The sequence below is a fragment of the Colias philodice genome, chromosome 15, assembly GCF_061535455.1.
Source record: "Colias philodice isolate Cphi_HAF_F1 chromosome 15, ilColPhil1 Martin Lab GWU primary, whole genome shotgun sequence".
In the NCBI taxonomy this organism is placed as follows: domain Eukaryota; kingdom Metazoa; phylum Arthropoda; class Insecta; order Lepidoptera; family Pieridae; genus Colias; species Colias philodice.
In genome coordinates this window covers 10666738-10686620 of record NC_143100.1, presented here as the reverse complement: position 1 = coordinate 10686620, position 19883 = coordinate 10666738, and the positions used below count along the sequence as shown (strand labels likewise).

The 19883-nt window shown below is 31.9% G+C and overlaps 1 protein-coding gene across 2 annotated transcripts in view; it reads left to right on the top strand.

The window, feature by feature from the left end:
* The window catches only part of Pld (Phospholipase D), a 45558-nt gene extending 40037 nt beyond the window's left edge, over window positions 1–5521 (top strand). For both annotated transcript variants that reach the window (XM_089704037.1, XM_089704036.1), the window contains exons 18-21: window positions 387–553; window positions 1785–2025; window positions 2885–3100; window positions 3704–5521. In XM_089704037.1, coding sequence (XP_089560163.1) covers window positions 387–553; window positions 1785–2025; window positions 2885–3100; window positions 3704–3934 — 855 coding nt within the window. In that variant the 3' untranslated portion in view covers window positions 3935–5521. The remainder of the gene's footprint in view (window positions 1–386; window positions 554–1784; window positions 2026–2884; window positions 3101–3703) is intronic.
* The last annotated feature ends 14362 nt before the right edge of the window (window positions 5522–19883 follow it).

Genomic DNA, 19883 nt, shown 5'->3' with positions numbered 1-19883 from the left:
TTCTCGAATTTATTTTTTGTCCCCGTTTCTATGAATATTGCAGAGACAGAGAAGTGAGAATATAATTTGTTAAATTGTAGACTGAACGCGTGTGAAGCCGCGGGGAGAAAGCTAGTAGATACAACGATACATACATGGTATTTTGTTTAGTGTAGAATTGCTTCTTTAATTTTTATTATTATTTTGTCTTAACTTATCTAAAATCTCTGTAGCTATATTTCATAGTAGGAATTTTCAATATCCGTCATGTTAATTAAAAAACGCGACGCGAAAAACTGTTGTATACCCTCTTCGGGATGTGCCACTGGCGGCCCTATATTTATTATAAACTATTTTTTTTTGTACACTTGTCCACACTTTACATTCTTATTCATCTTTTTTTCCAGATCGGCGAAGCGCTCTTCAACCGTATAATGCGTGCGTTTCGAGCCAAGGAAATATTCCGCGTATACGTGGTGATGCCATTACTACCAGGTTTCGAGGGTGAAGTGGGAGCAGCTACCGGCACTTCGCTGCACGCAGTCACACATTGGAACTATCAGAGCATCTGCAGGTGAATTTTATTGAAGTGAAACTTCTTTAGCGGCGTTGGGTATAAAATCGTATCTAGTGTATAATACAAGTATATTTATATAACTATGTGGTATCTATGTACAGTATATGTAGTTTATGTAGTATGTAGGCATTTTTTTTTAACATATTCTTTCTTTTATTTCTTTTTTGCGCTATCCTTATTCTTCTCACATTTCCTTTCCTACCAGGTTGCCTGGCAGAGATTGCTGTGTAGCAATAATAGCAAAATTTTTGTACCTCATTAATTTGTACCACATTTCCTATATTGTTTTGTACAATGAAGTGTTATGAATAAAAATAAATAAATAAATCTTAAACTCGCGTCAGGACACGTGACCTGATCGAGAAAGCGTAAGACGGATGGATATCAAACATGCTCAACGTTAATAATCAAGTTTTCACTTCTGCCGGCACTCCCGGAGTGCAACTCGTCTTTCTTTTTTAAACTAGCTGTGCCCCGCGGTTTCATCCGCATTGCTCCGCTCCTGTTGGTCTTAGTGTGATGATAATATATAGCTTAATAGCCTTCCCCGATAAATGGGCCATCTAACACCGAAAGACAAATTTTTCAAATCCGACCAGTAGTTTCTGAGATTAGCGCGTTCAAACAAACAAACTCTTCAGCTTTATAATATTAGTATAGATTATGTAAATTTCAATTATTGTTATATTGACATGATTTTAAAAGAGCAACTATGGAGTTTCTTACCGGTTCTTCTCCATAGATACTGCTTTCCGAATCGGTGGTAAATGTTAAAAATATGTAATGACGATTCGAAAGTGCTTCTAAATGAAGTCTAGTTGAATAAATAAATGTTTAATTTTGTTATGTATCATCAAAATTTATTACATACTAGAATTCCGCCCGGCTTCGCCCGCGCTGTCAAAGAAAAACCCGCATAGTTCCCGTTCCCGTCGGATTTCCGGGATTGCGTCATTTTCCCAGGATAAAAAGTAGCCTATATCCTTTCTCGGGTATCAAAATATCTCCATACCAAATTTCATGAAAATTAGTTCAGTAGTTTAGGCGTGATTGAGTAACAGACAGACAGACAGAGTTACTTTCGCATTTATAATATTAAGTATGGATTTCTTCTGGACCATTCTAGGCTATAATCTGTGGCACTGTACCACATACATACACGATAATCAATAAATTCGCATATTCTTTAAGATTATTTATTAATATAAATATTTCTCGAACATTCCAGAAGTCGCGAGGCGATTCTTACCCGGCTGTACGAAGCGGGTCTCCCAGACCCGAGCGAGTACATAACGTTCCACGGTTTGCGCACACACACTATATTAGATGGAGAGCCTTTAACAGAATTAGTGTATGTGCACTCTAAATTATTGATCGCTGATGATCGATATATTATCTGTGGCAGCGCTAATATCAACGATCGGTCTATGATCGGGAAACGGGATTCGGAGATTGCTGTTATACTGCAGGTAAGAAAAGTGGTTTTATTAGGTTTTCTTCTGTTTTTGTTTAATTCAATTAAGAAGTGTGATTTTGTGTGTGAATGTGTGTGTTTTTTCTGATATCCAATAGTAAGATAACTCACAGACCCTGTCATAGACAAATTCAAAATGTAAAAGACCAAAATCCATATCCATACTAATATTATAAATGCGAAAGTAACTCTGTCTGTCTGTCTGTTACTCAATCACGCCTTAACTACTGAACCAATTTGCATGAAATTTTGTATAGAGATATTTTGATACCCGAGAAAGGACATAGGATAGGTTTTATCCCGGAAATCCCACGGGAACGGGAACTATAAGGGTTTTTCTTTCTTCTGCGCGGGCGAAGCCGCGGGTGGAAAGCTAGTAGTGTATATTATGTTGTCATTACTCTACATGTGCAAGTGCTTCATAATTTACAACATAATAACTTCAGAAAATAATTTTGTGTTTAATTTTATCTGGATTCTTATATATTTTGACATTTAAAATGGATTTATAATGATGCTGTTTCATTACGTGCCTAAAATATGACGTTTAAGAAAAATAAGAACATAAAATTTGAGATTAAAAACTTGTAATGAACGATATTGAATCACCATTCCGTCACCACTAATACTATATCTAATGCGTAAAAACAATACAAATTTATTTTAGAGGCAAGCTGTTTCTCCTAAACACAGGTTGCCCAGTAACCTAGCTAGGGAAACATTGGCTTGTATAAATTGTTTTAGTAGACTTTTTATATTTATATATTTTTACATGAATATTAATTGTATATTGTAATAAATTGTAATTGTATGTATGTATGTTTAATAAATAAATTTGAATTTGAAATTTCCAGGACGAAACCTTCGAAGACGGTATCATGAATGGTAAACCGTTCCCCGTGGGTAAAGTAGCTGGAGGTCTTAGAAAGAGGTTATTTAGAGAACATTTGGGCCTCATGGACGAGGACCCCAGTAGAGTGGGGGTCAATTTGGATGACCCGTGTGCGGAACAGTTCTATATTAATGTATGGAAGGGTACTTCGAAGCGGAACACTGATGTTTATGAAGAGGTCAGTTTTCAAAGATAATTTTGACGTGACAACGTCTTATAATTCGATAAAGCCGGCTGCACGCACAAAAAAACATGACTCATGCGGCATTACCTTGCTCTGAGGCTTTCCATGTAAGGCTTGAAGTGCAAGCGAGAGCGCGGAACGAGCGACAAAGAAGCACAATCGGACGTTGTCACGTTCAACTATCGTCAGTAAACCGACTTTACAGACAACCAATTTTTTTTTTTATAGGATTGTTAATAGTTAGTGTATTAGTGGGCTAAGTTAAGGATGGGCAGCAAAATTGTTTTGTATTAGTATTCTTAATTGTCTAAGAATACATGTTTAGATAATGCCTTGCTAGATATTATCTGTGGAAAATGCTTTCTGAAACTAAAGTATATAACTTAATTGTGTACTCCCACGATTTTAGACTTCACGAAGAGGTCTTCGAAAAAAAATCTCGAATCTTAATTTTATTGGCGTTAGAGTAACCAAAATATAGTGCCTTTTTCAATAGAATATGTAGGAAGAAAACACTCCTTATTCATTTATTAAACACTATGTAAGAAAAAAGTCATTCCTTTATTAATTTATTTAATATTGTTATTTTTTTTTCAGGTATTCCACACAATACCAACGGACTCAGTGCACACATTCGCAGAACTAAAGAAGTACCAAGAGGAGAACTCAGAAACGTTATGGCGTAAGGACCCGGTGCTTGCTAATCGGAAAATAGACCTTATACAAGGCCTTGTGGTAGATTTACCGTTGAATTTCCTTTGCAATGAAACGCTTACACCAAGAAATACATCAATGGAAGGGATGATGCCTACTTCTTTGTGGACGTAGACTAGATAAAAAAAGGTTAAATAATAAGAATTTATAGAGAAAAAGATTTAAATACGTAACCAATTAAAATGCTGTTAATTTTCAACCAATGGTGTAAAAGTGATTTTTATTGCGCTAAAAGCTTGTATGCTAAATAATTATGATAGGTTTTAATTAGTAGCCAATCAAAACGCTGTTATTGAATTTTTAAACAATAATGTTACAGTATTATACCGCTATAATTTACATGATAGCTTTAAAACACATTTTTGCCAGAAAACTGAAATACTGTTATTAGTTATATTTTGAAACATGAGGTGTAAAAATTAAAATTTTATGCTATGACTAATTTTTAACTAAGAATATTATATTATTAGTAATAATACTTGCCTTATATAAAATTACCAAATTATTTAAGCGAGTCCTAATTTGCAAGCGAATTTCCAATACGTATTATTTATTTTTTAATTATATGAATAATTATTTTGTTATTAATATTCCTACCTTATAAATTATTTCAATCTTAACACCACTTTATAATTCAATTTAAAGTTAATTAATTTACGGATAATATAACTAACTTCTGTGCTTTGAACACTTCTTGTAAACTTAATTAATGCTATTTACCTAAACAGATTAATGTGACACTGCCTTTATTATTATAGTAAATTGCGTAACGTATGTAGTATAATTTAGGTAAGTAATATTTATATCAATCCTAAATAATATTTATAAAGTCCAGTTTTCAATCCTTATTTATTACTTTATAATTTTTTTTATTTATTAACACGTTTTTGTGTTACCAGTACCAATTCAAAATATTTTTATTTTTTAATTTCCTTTGTTTTGTAGGCCTTATAACGTAATATTTCTTAATAATTTTTTTTATGAGATCATGTATGAGATTATATTTTTTTGATCCAGTGTATTTTTTTTTTTTTTAATTATTATTTGACATTATTTTTTACTATTAAGGATACTTATAGATTTTTGTCATTTCTGCCCAGTACATTTTTATTGTAATTTAAAATCCTCAAATATATTTAAACAAAAAATATGTGAATCAGTATACAATTTAAAACTATTATATTTCGCCTATATGTAGTAAACAATTCCATATCTTATCCAGTTATACCACCGTACTCATACATTCCTGACTTTATTATATTTAACAGTATTAATTCTTTTAACAATGCCTCTTTAATATAATTATCTATATTTTTTATTTTTTCATATAAATGCAACGAAAAATTGTTTACCTATTCTATAAATTTAATATAAATCTGAATACCACATCAACATTCTTATCTTTCTCCTTCTTAAAACTTATCTGGACGTCTTAATTTCATTTCTAAATAAATAATCTCTAAACAATTTTCTTCATATACAAAGTTCATTCCATTTTTTCAAGGCACATTATAGAATTTATAAAATTTATTCGTCATACTTGAATCAAATCATATGTTGTTTTACTTGTTAATTTTTTGCTTGTATCAATTTTCAACCGTATATCATGTTATAATAAGTTTTAAATAGATTTATTCACACGAGCTCTATATTTTAGTATTAAAAATACTTTTTGTATAAAAATCCTACCTCCTTGTTGTTAAATTAAGCGCGTCACACACGGTGAATATTAGTGCTTCTATTATAGCACTAATATTCACCGTGTGAATATTAGTGCTATAATAAGTATTTTATCTTAAGATACTGTAATATTTTATATTACAGTATCTTAAGGTATCCGGTATCAGCGTTCTGACCATCATTTTTCTTTTTGACATTGCGTACTTAGACCCCTGTAGAACCGCCATCCTGTTACAAATGACCCACAAAATTTCGGGACATTATATATAAAATATTATAGTACCTTCACCGTGTGTGACGCGCTTTATAGTATTTTGTATATCTATTAGTAATGATTGATTCTTAATGTCGTATTAATTATTTTTGTATTACCCTTGGTGCCTCTGTATTTATACTAAGACTGATTTTACATAAAATCACGATTCTCTTCAATTTCAATAATATATAAAAAAATATTTAAAACTATAGTAGTTACTATTAATAAGAAAATATTTTAACGTAAGCAATGTTATTCCTAAATATACCTCGTTTTTGTTTGATTTTTTTATTATGTATACCTATATTATAATAATTTTAATTTTATGTATCATTATTAGTTTTAAGGGATGATTTTGTTGTAAGTAAATTAAAGATCTATTTTGACATAATATATTTATTTCATGAATGTTGTGGTGCAATAAATAATTTATTTTTTATGAAGTTGTTTTATTTATTTGACCTTCTATGTATAACATGTGGAGTGAAGATTTAACTACCGGCGGCCGGCGACGGGTATTACAGTATTATCGATTCCTTTATAATTTAAACAATATAATAAAAGTGTATTTATATTATGGAGAATGTGTTGCCGTGTTCAGCCATGGTTCAGCCGAACCAACCATACACAAAAAAGTAGGCAGTAGTAGTATATTATCTGTGGTCACTAATTTGGCAATTTCTATAAAACGAAAATGGTTGTAGACAGGAGGAACTACTTTTCTATATAATATGTACATAATATTATTAAGCTTTCCGAAAGCGACTTCGCCCGCGAAACTAAAGATATCCCGCATTGTTCCCATTCCCGTGGGATTCCCAGGATAAAACTGTCCTAGGTCCTTTCTCAAGTCTCGAGCTGTATTCTGTACTTTTTCAGTTAAACCCGGACATACATACAGACAAACAGGCAAAAATTCTAAAAACTGTATTTTTGAATTCGACTTCGATTGTAGATCTTATAAAATATTCATCATTATTGCGTTTTGCCTTTCCTAAAATTTTATTATTTGTATGTATGTAGTTATGGAATTACATAATATTAGTAATTAACTAATTAATATAGTAAAAGAAAGAGAAGCTAGTAAGTAAATACTATATGTAATCTCCTTAGATTACAAAATAAAAGGCAGATGGAGCATGACAATCATCCATCGCCCTTGTCAAAGAAAATACGAAATCAAAAACGAATACGAACCTCCGCCAGTGCTATAGCGATTCTAGTGTCATGCAATACGTCTAAAGCACAGAGCAAGTAATATAGTAGTCAAAAGTCGTTTGCTATTTTAGTAAAAAAATGCTGTCTTGTGATATTAAAACGCTGTAAAATTTTTTCCCGAAAACAAACAAAAATATAAAACATCGTTTTACAGGTTTTCTGTAGATTATTTGGCTTATATAATTTTGTATACAAACATATACGAAGGAATACAAAACTTCAACGTATGCTTCCAGTATTATGAAAATGAATTTGCGATTTTTATGGGTGACGGTAAAATGGTTAAAAGATCTTCGGGGAAGTGCTTTTCGATCTTGAATGTGATTAAGTGGGTCGATCAACTTTTAATGGTCCGACGGTACACGCATCATGTCCCTGAACGATAATTAATAAACATGAAATCATAAAGAGTTAAATTGGTTTTAATTATATTCTTTTTAATATTTTCTAACATTATTGTAAACAAAATTTTAATTGTTTTATTAATTTGTGCGTAGTTTCATGGTTGTCCAGAGACTAAATGCAATTTTCCAGTACTATCACATTTGTCCCCAAGCTACAATGCATTAACAAACTTCGCATCACGAACACATACTATCACGACCATAAATACCAAATACACTTCTTGTTTCAGTTAATGATTATTGACATAAAAACATACAAATAATTTTTTTTTTATTGGATATAATACGATTTTCAGGCATTTTACTTTTGTCCCCATAAATCATCTACATGGCACAGGTCTCACAGACAACCGTAATTTAGTTATGAAAACAAAACACAGATGGCGCGGTAGATTCCTAAACAACAAGCTAAACACAATAATTAACTGTCGGGCTCAAACGCCATTTTGATTTGTATAAAATCACGGCAACAGTCGTCCGAGCAACGTTGGTGAGTGTGGGGTGGCTTTATTGTCAGTCCGTCAGACAACTGTGATTAAAACATAAGTACTTGATGCATTGTTATCAATTATACTACACGAGATGCGTTTTCGTCTATAATTTAGTGTGAGCTGAGATTAATATATAAAATAACAATAGTATTTGCTTGGCGGGTCAAAATTTTAAAAATGTCCCGCAGACAACCAGTCACTTGGCCAGCCAAAGTGGTTGTACCATGGACAATTTGGTTGTCCCTAGGACAATAATTATATAAAACTTATACTTTTACAGTTAAATAGTTCATGTTTTGTTTATTACTCGGCTGTTTCGGGAACACATTTTTATTACGCAATTTTATGTCTAGTTTAATTGTAATTTTAACATTTCAAAAATCAAGACGACTAAGATGTCCCCATATGAAAATCACATTATACTTCATTCATTCAGTTATATCGAGAATCAGTTCATTTTAATTAAGTAAAATCAATAATACGATACGTAACAAGCTCGCCTTAATAGTTTTTTTGTAAAAAATATCACTATTTCCGCTTTACTGAAACTTTTTTATATATGAAACATTGTTTGGTTGTTCAAAAGACATCATTCGTTTCAATTTTAATAAAAATATTTCGTATTTTGGGTGTAAATAGAACAAATATCAAAATATTATTTATTATTTAATATTAGAAGAATTTATTTTAATTCTGAAGGGAATTTAACATTTAAAAAAATACTATTGTGTAAGTTGTCCAAAGGACATTATTTCCCGTGAATAGATCGGTTCGTGAAGTTAAATCCACAAATGTATGTAATCAACATCACTGCTGCCTATATAATCTTAATCTACGAAGAATTATCTTCTAAATGAAATAGTAAAATGCTGAAAATTAAGTTAAAAAAAAAATACGAGAAAATTATGATCGGGACCTTTAAAAATTGATTGACCCAAGTATGTATTTGTATAGTGCAATAAAGGTTCATGATCATTATTAGATAATTTTAATAAGCTTAATACTTTTTTTTGTTACTTTTATATAGCTTAAAAACTTCAGTCGTTTTCGCGATTTAATTCATTTGAACTCCGTAATGGATATGACAAAATTATTATTATCTTATTTTATATTTATTTATTATCCAGTAAAGCAGCTGACAATGTGGATGTCGTAAGGTATCACTGAAAATCAGTGTTAAGGTATTATGCCTCAGCCCCCCTATGCAAGTGGCTTTCTGTTAGCGTAGCGTTCAATAGAATAGACTACGAATGTATGAGATTGACGTAAGCTGTAGATACGTTTACCTACAGCTTACGTCAATCTCATACATTCGTAGTCTATTCTATTGAACGCTACGCTAACAGAAAGCCACTTGCATAGGGGGGCTGGTATCCTGAGCGGCTTCCTTTTTTAGCGCAAGCAACCATACATAAATTTATGTTTCCTATTACCTATTATTCATAATTTACAATGCTATTGTTGTGTGTTTGTGTGTATTGGAATAAATGGTTTCTTCCTTCTTTCTTTCTAAAAATAAAATGTCCCGTGTTCTCAACTAAAAACTACCGCTATCCGCATTCATATATTTAGAAAATAAAAAATAATATAGGTAGTTAATCATTGTAATTTTGAAACATTTTTTTCATGTAATTTATTTAATTAAAAATTTATCATTTATGTAACAAATGAATTTTTACAATATTATAAAAATTATCATGCACAAGAATTTATAGCAAAAATTTATGTAGCCAACTACCATAATAATTCAGATGATTGCAATGTCACCTCATAAATCAAAATCGGTTCAGCGGTTTATACTGCAGGGCGTGCCAAAGAAATATTATACATAATAGATACTTACACTCGAAAAACATTATCCTCTTTCTTCCGTAGTCGGGGAAAATTTTGGGAAAATTTTCAATATCTGGTAACATAACACCCACACAGAAGCACCGTGTACGTAAAGTGCAGCGGCGAAATGACAGCACACATAGCTTTATGGAAATGACGATATATTATTCGGTTTAGTTCGGCAACGCCAACGCTCCATCTGTCTTTTATTTTGTAATGTAAGGTAATCTCAAAATAAGTGTGTGTATAGGTACGTACAATAACTCAATTGTTTAAACTGGCGGTAGTTTTAATTGAAACAGAAAGTCTATACTATCCTTTTTAATAACAAAGACATCTACATCTAGATGATCTAGACAACTCGACATACCGAGTAAATAAGTTAATATTCATAAAAATGTATAGATGTCGCTGTTATAAAAAATATCTTCATTATGACTGTAAATAATCTTCAAAAACATTACGGCAGATGGAGCTGTTATAAAAATGGTGGGAATGGTTGTTCATCAAACCATTTTTTTTTTCAGAAGTTCGGTAATTTCAAAAATGGATTAAAGTGGTTCGATTATAAAATGTATTCGCTGCTGAAAACTAATGCAAATAATACAATGATCTATAATAATATGATTTATACCCAACGCCGCTAAAGAAGTTTTCACTTCAATAATGCCAATGCGTATAGGTCTACCAGAATCTGATGGCATATTTATATTTAAGAAATAAAAGATTTTCATGTGGCAACTTTATTTGACAACTATCAAATTGATTGTCAAATTATTTGTCTTCTTCGCATTGATGAATAATTTTTAGGATTTTGTCTAAAAAATCTTCGAAAGTGTCGAAAAAGCCACTGCGATCACAAGCAAGAGGTGTTGTTTATAATGTGTATAGAAAAATATTCGATGAAAAAGGGTCAAACACATCACAATTTTCAATTTTGAAGATTTTATTGGTAAATTGGACTTATCCGTTTTGATACTTTAAATTAAAAATATTATAAGTAGGAAACTATAATATTGTTTGTTGATTAGAATATAATTTTATGAAAACTTATTACAGGAGTTTCCAATACGGCTATTCGTTAAGTCCAAGCTGTTCAAGTCAATTTTATAATGTGTGTAATACTTACGAAAATAAACAAAGTTTTATTTTAATTTTATTTTATTTTATAAAAAATTATAAGCAATCTTGTTTTGATCTGCATTATCATTACATCCATATATTTTTCACATGGCATAATGATAATGAATATACAAATATAGGTATGTGTAAATAATAATATGTATTACCTATATAAAAGTAATATGTATATTATATCTACATGTTTAAGTATGTACCTACATAATATTAAGTGGATATCTCATTATTAAGTACAGTATTGTCCACTTATGTAATGTGACTAATGATATCGAGGACAAAATAAAAAATAAGCAGTATCAAGATCGTTCAGTCCATTTTCCCTAGGGTTGCACACTCAAAATTTTGATTTCCCTAATTGCCATCAGATTCTGGTTTACCTATAGTAATAGATTTTTTTTGAAGTGAAAACTTCTTTAGCGGCGTTTGAGCACTTTTTCTGTAATGGGTATAAAATCTTAAACTCGCGTCAGGACAGGTGACCTGATCGAAAAAGCGTTTAGACGGATGGATATCAAACATGCTCAACGTTAATAATTTAGTTTTCACTTCTGCCGGCACTCCCGGAGTGCAACCCGTCTTTTTTTTTTTTTTGGTTGGACACATAGTAAATGTTATTACTTATAAGTACCAAAATTGCTTTTTGAAGTGAAACTTCTTTAGGCGCGCTGAGAGTAAAATTTCAAGATCGCGTCATGGCAATACCGTCACGTCATGGAGTAAGGCGACGATTTGGTATATTTGAATCTTGCCAAAGAAGTTTTACTTCTGACACGTGTGCTCGGCACACATGCTTATTTTTTTTAATTTTGCCTTATTTGTATGGAATGGCTGGATCGATTTTGATAGGACTTTCACTGAAAGATGTTACCAAGTAAGAATCTAGATTAAAATATTTAACTTAGGCAGTAGCCTGAAAAGCATTTCAACACGCTTTTATAAGCTTCACCTGTATTTTTATATGTAACCATATGTAACCGACTCCTAGCCCCTAGGTATAAACTCGTTTTTGACCCGCTTTAAACGGACAGTCATAAGAGAATTAAGATTATTAATTCTTTAAATTAAAGCCTTTTTTCTTCTTTTTTTTATTATGTATTTATACTGATATTCCAAGAGGAATAGGAAAATTCATTAACGCGGGTGGCCGCGTGGGCTAGATAATAAAGGGAAACTTTAAATGTAGTTTAAAATAACGCATGACAAAAGTGACGGGAGTTAATGTGGCGGGAGGTAAAGTGACGGAAGCTAAAGTGACGGGAGGTAAAGTAACGCAAGTTAAAATGACGGGAGGTAAAGTTAAAGGGAAAGTTAAAGTCAAAATTATTTCGATTTAGGGAATAAATCGATACTTAAAGTCTAAAGATAATAAAGGGAAACTTTAAATGTAGTTTAAAATAACGAATGTCCAAAGTGACGGGAGGTAAAGTGACGCGAGTTAAAGTTAAAGTGAAAATTAAAGTCAAAATTATTTCGTTTTAGGGAATAGATACTTATAGATAATAAAGGCAAACTATAAATGTAGTTTAAAATAACGAATGACAAAAGTGACGGGAGGTAAAGTGATGGAAGTTTAAGTGACGGGAGTTAATGTGACTGGAGGTAAAGTGACGGAAGCTAAAGTGACGGGAGGTAAAGTGACGCGAATTAAAGTTAAAGTGAAAGTTAAAGTCAAAATTATTTCGATTTAGGGAATAGATACTTAATACTTATAGATAATAAAGGCAAACTATAAATGTAGTTTAAAATAACGAATGACAAAAGTGACGGGAGGTAAAGTGACGGAAGCTAAAGTGACGGGAGATAAGTGACGCGAGTTAAAGTTAAAGTGAAAGTTAAAGTCAAAATTATTTCGATTTAGGGAAAAGATACTTATAGATAATAAAGGCAAACTTTAAATGTAGTTTAAAATAACGAATGACAAAAGTGACGGGAAGTAAAGTGATGGAAGTTAAAGTGACGGGAAGTAAAGTGACGTAAGTTAAAGTGACGGAAGTTAAAGTGACGGGAATTAAAGTGACGGGAGGTAAAGTTAAAGTGAAAGTAAGTCAAAATTATTTCGATTTAGGGAATAAATAATTACTTAAAGATAATAAAGGGAAACTTTAAATGTAGTTTAAAATAACGAATGACAAAAGTGACGGGAGGTAAAGTGACGCGAGTTAAAGTGACGGGAGTTAAAGTGACGCGAGTTAAAGTGGCGGTAGTTAAAGTTAAAGTCAAAATTATTTCGATTTAGGAAATAGATACTTACAGATAATAAAGGGAAACTTTGAATGTAGTTTAAAATAACGAATGACAAAAGTGACGGGAGGTAAAGTGTCGGGAGTTAATGTGGCGGGAGGTAAAGTGACGGAAGCTAAAGTGACGCCAGTTAAAGCGACGGGAGGTAAAGTGACGGCCATGGCGCGGCCAGTATACTGAACTAGGTACCTACCTAGCTTTGTTTCAATCCGCGAGCAAAAGCAAGTTTATTTTCAATACTTTATAATATGTTATTCTGGTTAATAATATAAGGTGCATCTCTACAAAGTCAATCTCATCAAAATCCGTTTAGTGGGATGTACGGGTACAGTTTCCATTTTTCCTCAGTATATTATATTTGGTACACGAAAAAATACAATTTTCCATTACATAGTAACAAAATGCAATTTTCAGGCTTTTTTTCTATTGTATTTCTGACACATACGAACAATAAAATATTAATAAGTATATCTTGTAACTCCTAATTACCAAAACAGTGAACTCTGCGCGTCAAGAATCTCGTGACGTCACAAGTCACACGATGTAGGCGCCGCGGCGAGTGACAAAATTATTTTGCAAGCGCATCTTTAAAGCAGACGTAGTATATAATATCTGTCAACTGTGTTCAGTTAAACTTTTTCATTTCTTGATATATTTTATTGATTTTTTCACATATTATATGTTTTATTTTACTTTAATTTTTATAATTTAACAAAAAAAAAAAAATAGTAAATTTCTCCATTTAGAAGCTAGAAGCAGATAAAATTAGTTTCAAAATTCGAATTTCTTTTACCCGCAAAAAGCCATATTATTGCCATTTTATTGTTTCCAAAATATGAATTTAAAAATCAACAATCAATTTATATTTTATTAATTTCAATGTTATAAAATTAATTCTAATTAAAGAATGCTGAATTAATTTCAATAATATGGATTAATTTATATATAACTAGCGCCACCTATGAACGATTTTTAAAAACATGTTTCTTAATTTTTCAAACAGATGGCCATGGCTATACCGCAGTCTATAATATATAATTATAATATCACTAATCACACTAATATAATAAAGCTGAAAAGTTTGTTTGTTTATTTGAACGCGCTGTCGTTTGTACTGGTCCGATTTGAAAAATTCTTTCGGTGTTAGATAGCCTATTTATCGAGGAAGGCTATAGGCTATATTATATCATCACGAGATCAACAGGAGCGGAGCAATGCGGGTGAAACCGCGGAGCACATTAAGTTGTGTTATAGGTATTGAGGACTAGCGCTATCTGCGAGTTCGTTTGTAGGTACCTATGGCTAAATGTTTAGGGCGGTTTACGGTTAATAGGTTTAACCAACATACCTAACAGTCATAGGGATTAGGCATACTTAATCCACGACTGATGATTATGATGGCTTGATCATACTTATCTACATAATACAGTGCAACCTTAATATAACGTACCTCAATATAACGATTTCCTCGATTTAACAAATTTTCCGTAATCCCCTTGAATTTTCCATAAGATTCAATATAAAATATCCCTTTACATTACGAACATTTTTTGCGAACAACCTCTTTATAACGAATTTTTAACTATCAAGAAAAGTATAAATACCTCTAATTAACGAATTTCGTCAACCCAAAACCTTTTTATAAAGTTCCGACCTGTGGTTCCAACCAATGTAATGATTCTTAATCTCATAGTAGGTAGGTATGTGATTCATGTCGCGACAGATTTCGATATTCATCATTTTTGTTTAATTTAAATTGGAAAGTAATGTGAACACTGCTGCTCGTCACTATTATTAAAGATTCAAGTTGAAATGGATCAGAAACGTAAAAGACCTCTTTATAACGAATTTTAGACCAACCTAACCTCAACATAACGAACCTTAGTTCAACGAATTAGGTACCTACTTACTTGATATAACGAATATTTATTTGTTCCCTTCAGATTTGTTATATTGAGGTTGCACTGTAATATTAGTACATTATTATGTAGGTAGCTGTAGGTATGATAGATATAGTCCGGGAGCCAGTGACAGATTTTCACAAAATGCATCGCAATCGAAAATTCGTGAAATGCATAAGGTAGGTACCTACTTAAAATTTACTATGATCTCTCGAGACCGTCAGCTGTGACTCCGTGGGTGGATCGGGCAATGGCAGCCTCCCACGCAAATGGAAAAAAAAATTCCAATCCTTTCCTTTTATTTAAAATTGTGTAATAGGTATACCTAGGTAGAAAAAAATCAGTACTAAATATTTGAGAACCATCAAATCAAAAAATTTATCCTTTTTACCTCTGTTAGCTTAGCTACCTGTTACCACAATCGAGAGTTTCGTACAGGAAATTAGGGTAATTGCGCTGGTTTGCCGTCCAGTTTCGGTTTTCGTCCATTTGACTGACCTGCTACAATCACGTGCGTAAAACTTGAATACAAACCTACCTTCCCGCGCAAGTTTGCACTTTTTACGGTCCTTAATGTGTAAGCAACAGTACTATCAACATCAAAATTTGATTTGACAAGAAGAGAGTTCAAAAAATTAACGTAAAAGTGGCCGCTTCCCATCCGTGCCTTGCAGATGTCATCGCGCGAGAGAAAAATTTGCCGGCGAGAAAAGTTCATGGTAAGTTAAATCACTGTTTTAGCTAGTTAACGTAATGTTTTTGGTACGTATGTTTAGTTATAAGCCTATTAAACGCAATTAGAAGTGTTTATCATACTTTTTTTATAATACTCTTCGAAAAATTAAGTGGACGGATACTAGGTTACCAAATTCTCAAAATATTTGGTTTTCGTCCAAGTGGACGAAAACTCAAACAGCTACGTGAATATTTGTTAGGTTCTTTTTACTGTATTGGACCTTTAAAATACTGAATAGTTTCTCCCGAAGTGATCTTTATTGCTATTAGTTTAGATTTTTTGGTTTCCGTCCACTGCTTTGTCAGTGCTGCCAAAATAAAAAAATATTTAAAGAAGTGGACGAAAACTAAATTTAGCTTTAAACGTTTTAGTTTTCGTCCATGAATGAGTATTGGAGTGGACAAAAATTAAAAATGGCTATTCTTTTGCAGTACTTTTCGTCTTTTTTACGTATTGAAAAGTTTTCTATTCAGTATCTTCCTTATAAATAATTGGTGAGGGCCAGAGTGTTGTAACTTGTAGGTACCTAATATTGTCATTCATTCAGTCATGTATCATTCTCCTTATGTGAAGTAGAGTCAATTATTCGTGGCATAAATGGGGGTAGGTCAGACATAATACACTGTATTTTTCTTGATTATCATTCACTTGAGTATCATCTTTTATTCTAGGTCTGTTTTGCCAATGCAATATTTTTTTAATCTCCTTACTCAACGTATCCTAAGAAAGATCTTATTGTTTTTAGATGGCCTCGAAGGAGTCTAAGAAAGCTAGAAAAAAAAACGCTACGTACACTGAAGAATCTTTAATAAAGGCATCAGTAAGACAATAATGCATAGTTCAGTAAGGTATAGTATAGTTTATTTTAGTAGCTAAAACGTATTATTATGGCTGTGTTTAATATAGTACGTTTCATTTGATAAACAAAGTATTAGAAGGAATATTTCTGTTTTTTGATGTAATTTCTCAGTCCTATAATTATTACTTTATTCATTTACATTGTACGCATTCCTTTCTTTATTACGAATGATTAATCAGTCATCACTAACGCATATAAAGACTGCCAAGTGCTACATAGATCTCAGTGTTGACTAGTTATATTGATTAATTATTATTAGTAAAACTAAACCTGTAAGGTAGTGAGAAATTGTGATGTTGATTAAATAAAAGTATATGGGCATTTCTCTGCTAAATGGAAAATCACTGTCCCAAGCAAATTTTATTAGAATAAGTTCTATCATTTCTATTTTTTTAGGATTAATATGAACATAAATGTGGTATTCTTGGTTCACAATTGCTCATTATGTAATTTAATATAATAATTTTCGAGAAAAAAAATGTTATACATCTCAAAAACCACTCCCCTGGTATGTCCCTTTTCCAGAATTAGAAGTATTGATACCTATATAAATTTAATACTTGTCAACTCGTTACTAAATAATAATAATATGTAATTGCAGATGACTGTGGCATATTTTAAATTACAAATTACATGTCTATAATAAAAAAAATATTGAAAAAACTGTTTACGAAGTTTGTCCTCAAATTTTTGAAACACTACCCTGGTAACATTTGAAAACGGCGCGAAAATCACTTAGGTTATTAGTCCAAAACATTTCAACCGTGAAATGGAATGCGAACGGTGTAAATTTCGTTCGGTTGTCAATGTAAATAGACAGCCGCCATTTTTTCAGTAGCACCACTGTGTTTGGATGTGAACCACGCGTCGCGGCCGTTAGTACGAACACTCCACTGGTGAGCATTTGTCTTCATATTTTAAGAGTTTTAAATAAGATAATTTATTTAAATTACTTTACTAGCAATCATGTTTGCACATCTGTGTTATAAATGTGATATGTTTTAATGATTTTGAGTTATTTGGTTTTCAAGTTAAAAAAACATTTCCCTGGTCAACATCCCCCTGTCATTTTTATGCACAGGGGAGTGTTCCTTACCTCAGGGGAATGTTTTTTAAGTTTTGTAAAGACTTAATTGCTGGATAGCGCATCAATTTTCCTCAGCGTTAATAATATGTACCAAATAAATAAATAAATAATATAATTATCGTTATTTTTCGTAGGTTATAGCTCAGAATGCCACCTAAAATGAAGCCACCCAAAACAAGAGAAGAAATATTAGAACAAAAACGAATAGCTGAACGATTGAGATATCAATGACTCTCAAAATTTTTTTAATTGCATCAACTGTAAATAGAGTGATTGAAGGACACCTTTGACACACAGAGTCTATAAAAGATTCCATACTATCGATATCTCCTCCTGCAGCAACGACAGCATCAGCAGATCTTTTGCACGTGGCGCCAATACCATCTGTGGCACTCTTGCCATGGCCACTCTCTGAAAAATTCCAGGAGAACTTTTCTACTTTTGGAACCTCCACATGTAGCCTCGAAGTCACAATATGGAACATCATTTTATTTCGATACTGTGCAGTGTAACGGTCCGTCGCTCACAAAATTAATGCCGGTAATATGCGATGGTAAAGTTCTAAAATAGGATTTTAAGGCATTTTTAGTGTGTAAACACACAGTATGAAGGCTCAGCTGAAGTCTAGAACCTCCAAAATGATAGGCCTGTATCTCCACAGACTCTGATTCCGAAGTCGAAATCCCGCTATCTCAAATCTCACGGACATGACTGCATTACAGAGACTATCCTTTTAAGACCGATTGAAAATACTAAGACTGATCTTGAGAATACTGCGGAGCCTAGTACAAGCGTCCTTCAGCAAACTTATTATAACGTACGTATTATACGTTTTAGTTAAGTTTATTGTCGGGAACAGGGAATATCGCTATGCTGCGGTTGTTAATAAAGTAGATGATGAGGACGGCGAACTAACAGTGACTTTTCTGAAATTTGTGATAACAAGGGCTACAAGTTTAGAATAGATGAGAATGATATGTCTGATGTCGGTTTTGACCAAATATTGGAAAAGTTCCTGATCCAAACGTGACTGTTTAAAGGAAGTAGATTATTTTATAGTTTTCCAAAATTGGTACATCTCTTTGAGAAATAAGAGATGTTTCCCTGAAAGATAAAATTGATTTTTAGTGGTATACTGTGCCAGCAATGATAATTATTTCAAGTTACCTGAGAAGTATAAATGTTTCTTATTCGTAAGCCAAAAAAAGTTTATTGTGATAATTCGATAACGGAGGTAATATTTTTGTTTTTATTTTATTTAACATTCTAAGAGCTGACTTATGTCAAACAATCAGTATTTTAGAAAGACTAATTATTATTATTTAAGTAAGAAGTTGATTTTGTTCAGTTTATAACAAATGTTATAAAAATGTCTCTATTTTATAAGTGAATTTAGTTTTGATCTCGTTGATTATTTAAGTAATAATTACACATTATAAGAGTAAATAAAAATAAAGATTTGATTATTTAAACATACAAAAATATTAGTTTTAGTTCATAAAAACATTCCCCTGGTTAGTCACAACATTACCCTGTCACGATTTTGCACAAAACCGCTTATAACTCAAAAACAAAGAAAAAAATGTGTGTGTTTCTTTAATATATATTTTTGATATACTATTACCTTGTTTTGTATTGACAAACATTCTCAAAATTTGATAAATTTTGGTTAGGACAGTCTTGTTTGAACGAGTTTCCAAATAGCAGAGAAACACCCATATATTTACCTGTAATTGGTTTTTAACTTAATAGTTGACCTACCCTCCTTTTTCTACACGGTGGTCGAAAACTAGCTTACACTAGGACGAAAACCAGTTTTTTTGGACGAAAACTAGCATTTACCCTACTTTTGCAGAAAATAATTTAAATAAAAAGATACGTCAAAATGATTTATTTTCACTTAATATTATCTTAAAGAAGACTATATAAGGACTAAATAAAAATATTATATGTTTAAGGAAGGGTGCTCCAAAATATTTATTTCGCATCACAAAGTTGGCAACTCCCATAACTGGACGAAAACCAGCGCAATCACCCTATTTGGCGTCTCATCAAAATAAAGCTAGGTACCTACTCACGTAAAATTAGCTTGAATCTTGATAGTACCTAATCACTTGCAAAAATGGGCGAAGGATCCTGGACTTTTATTTTTTTGTATTAAGTAGTTAAATGTAGTCATATAGGTACTTTGCCTTCAAAACAATACATATTATTAAC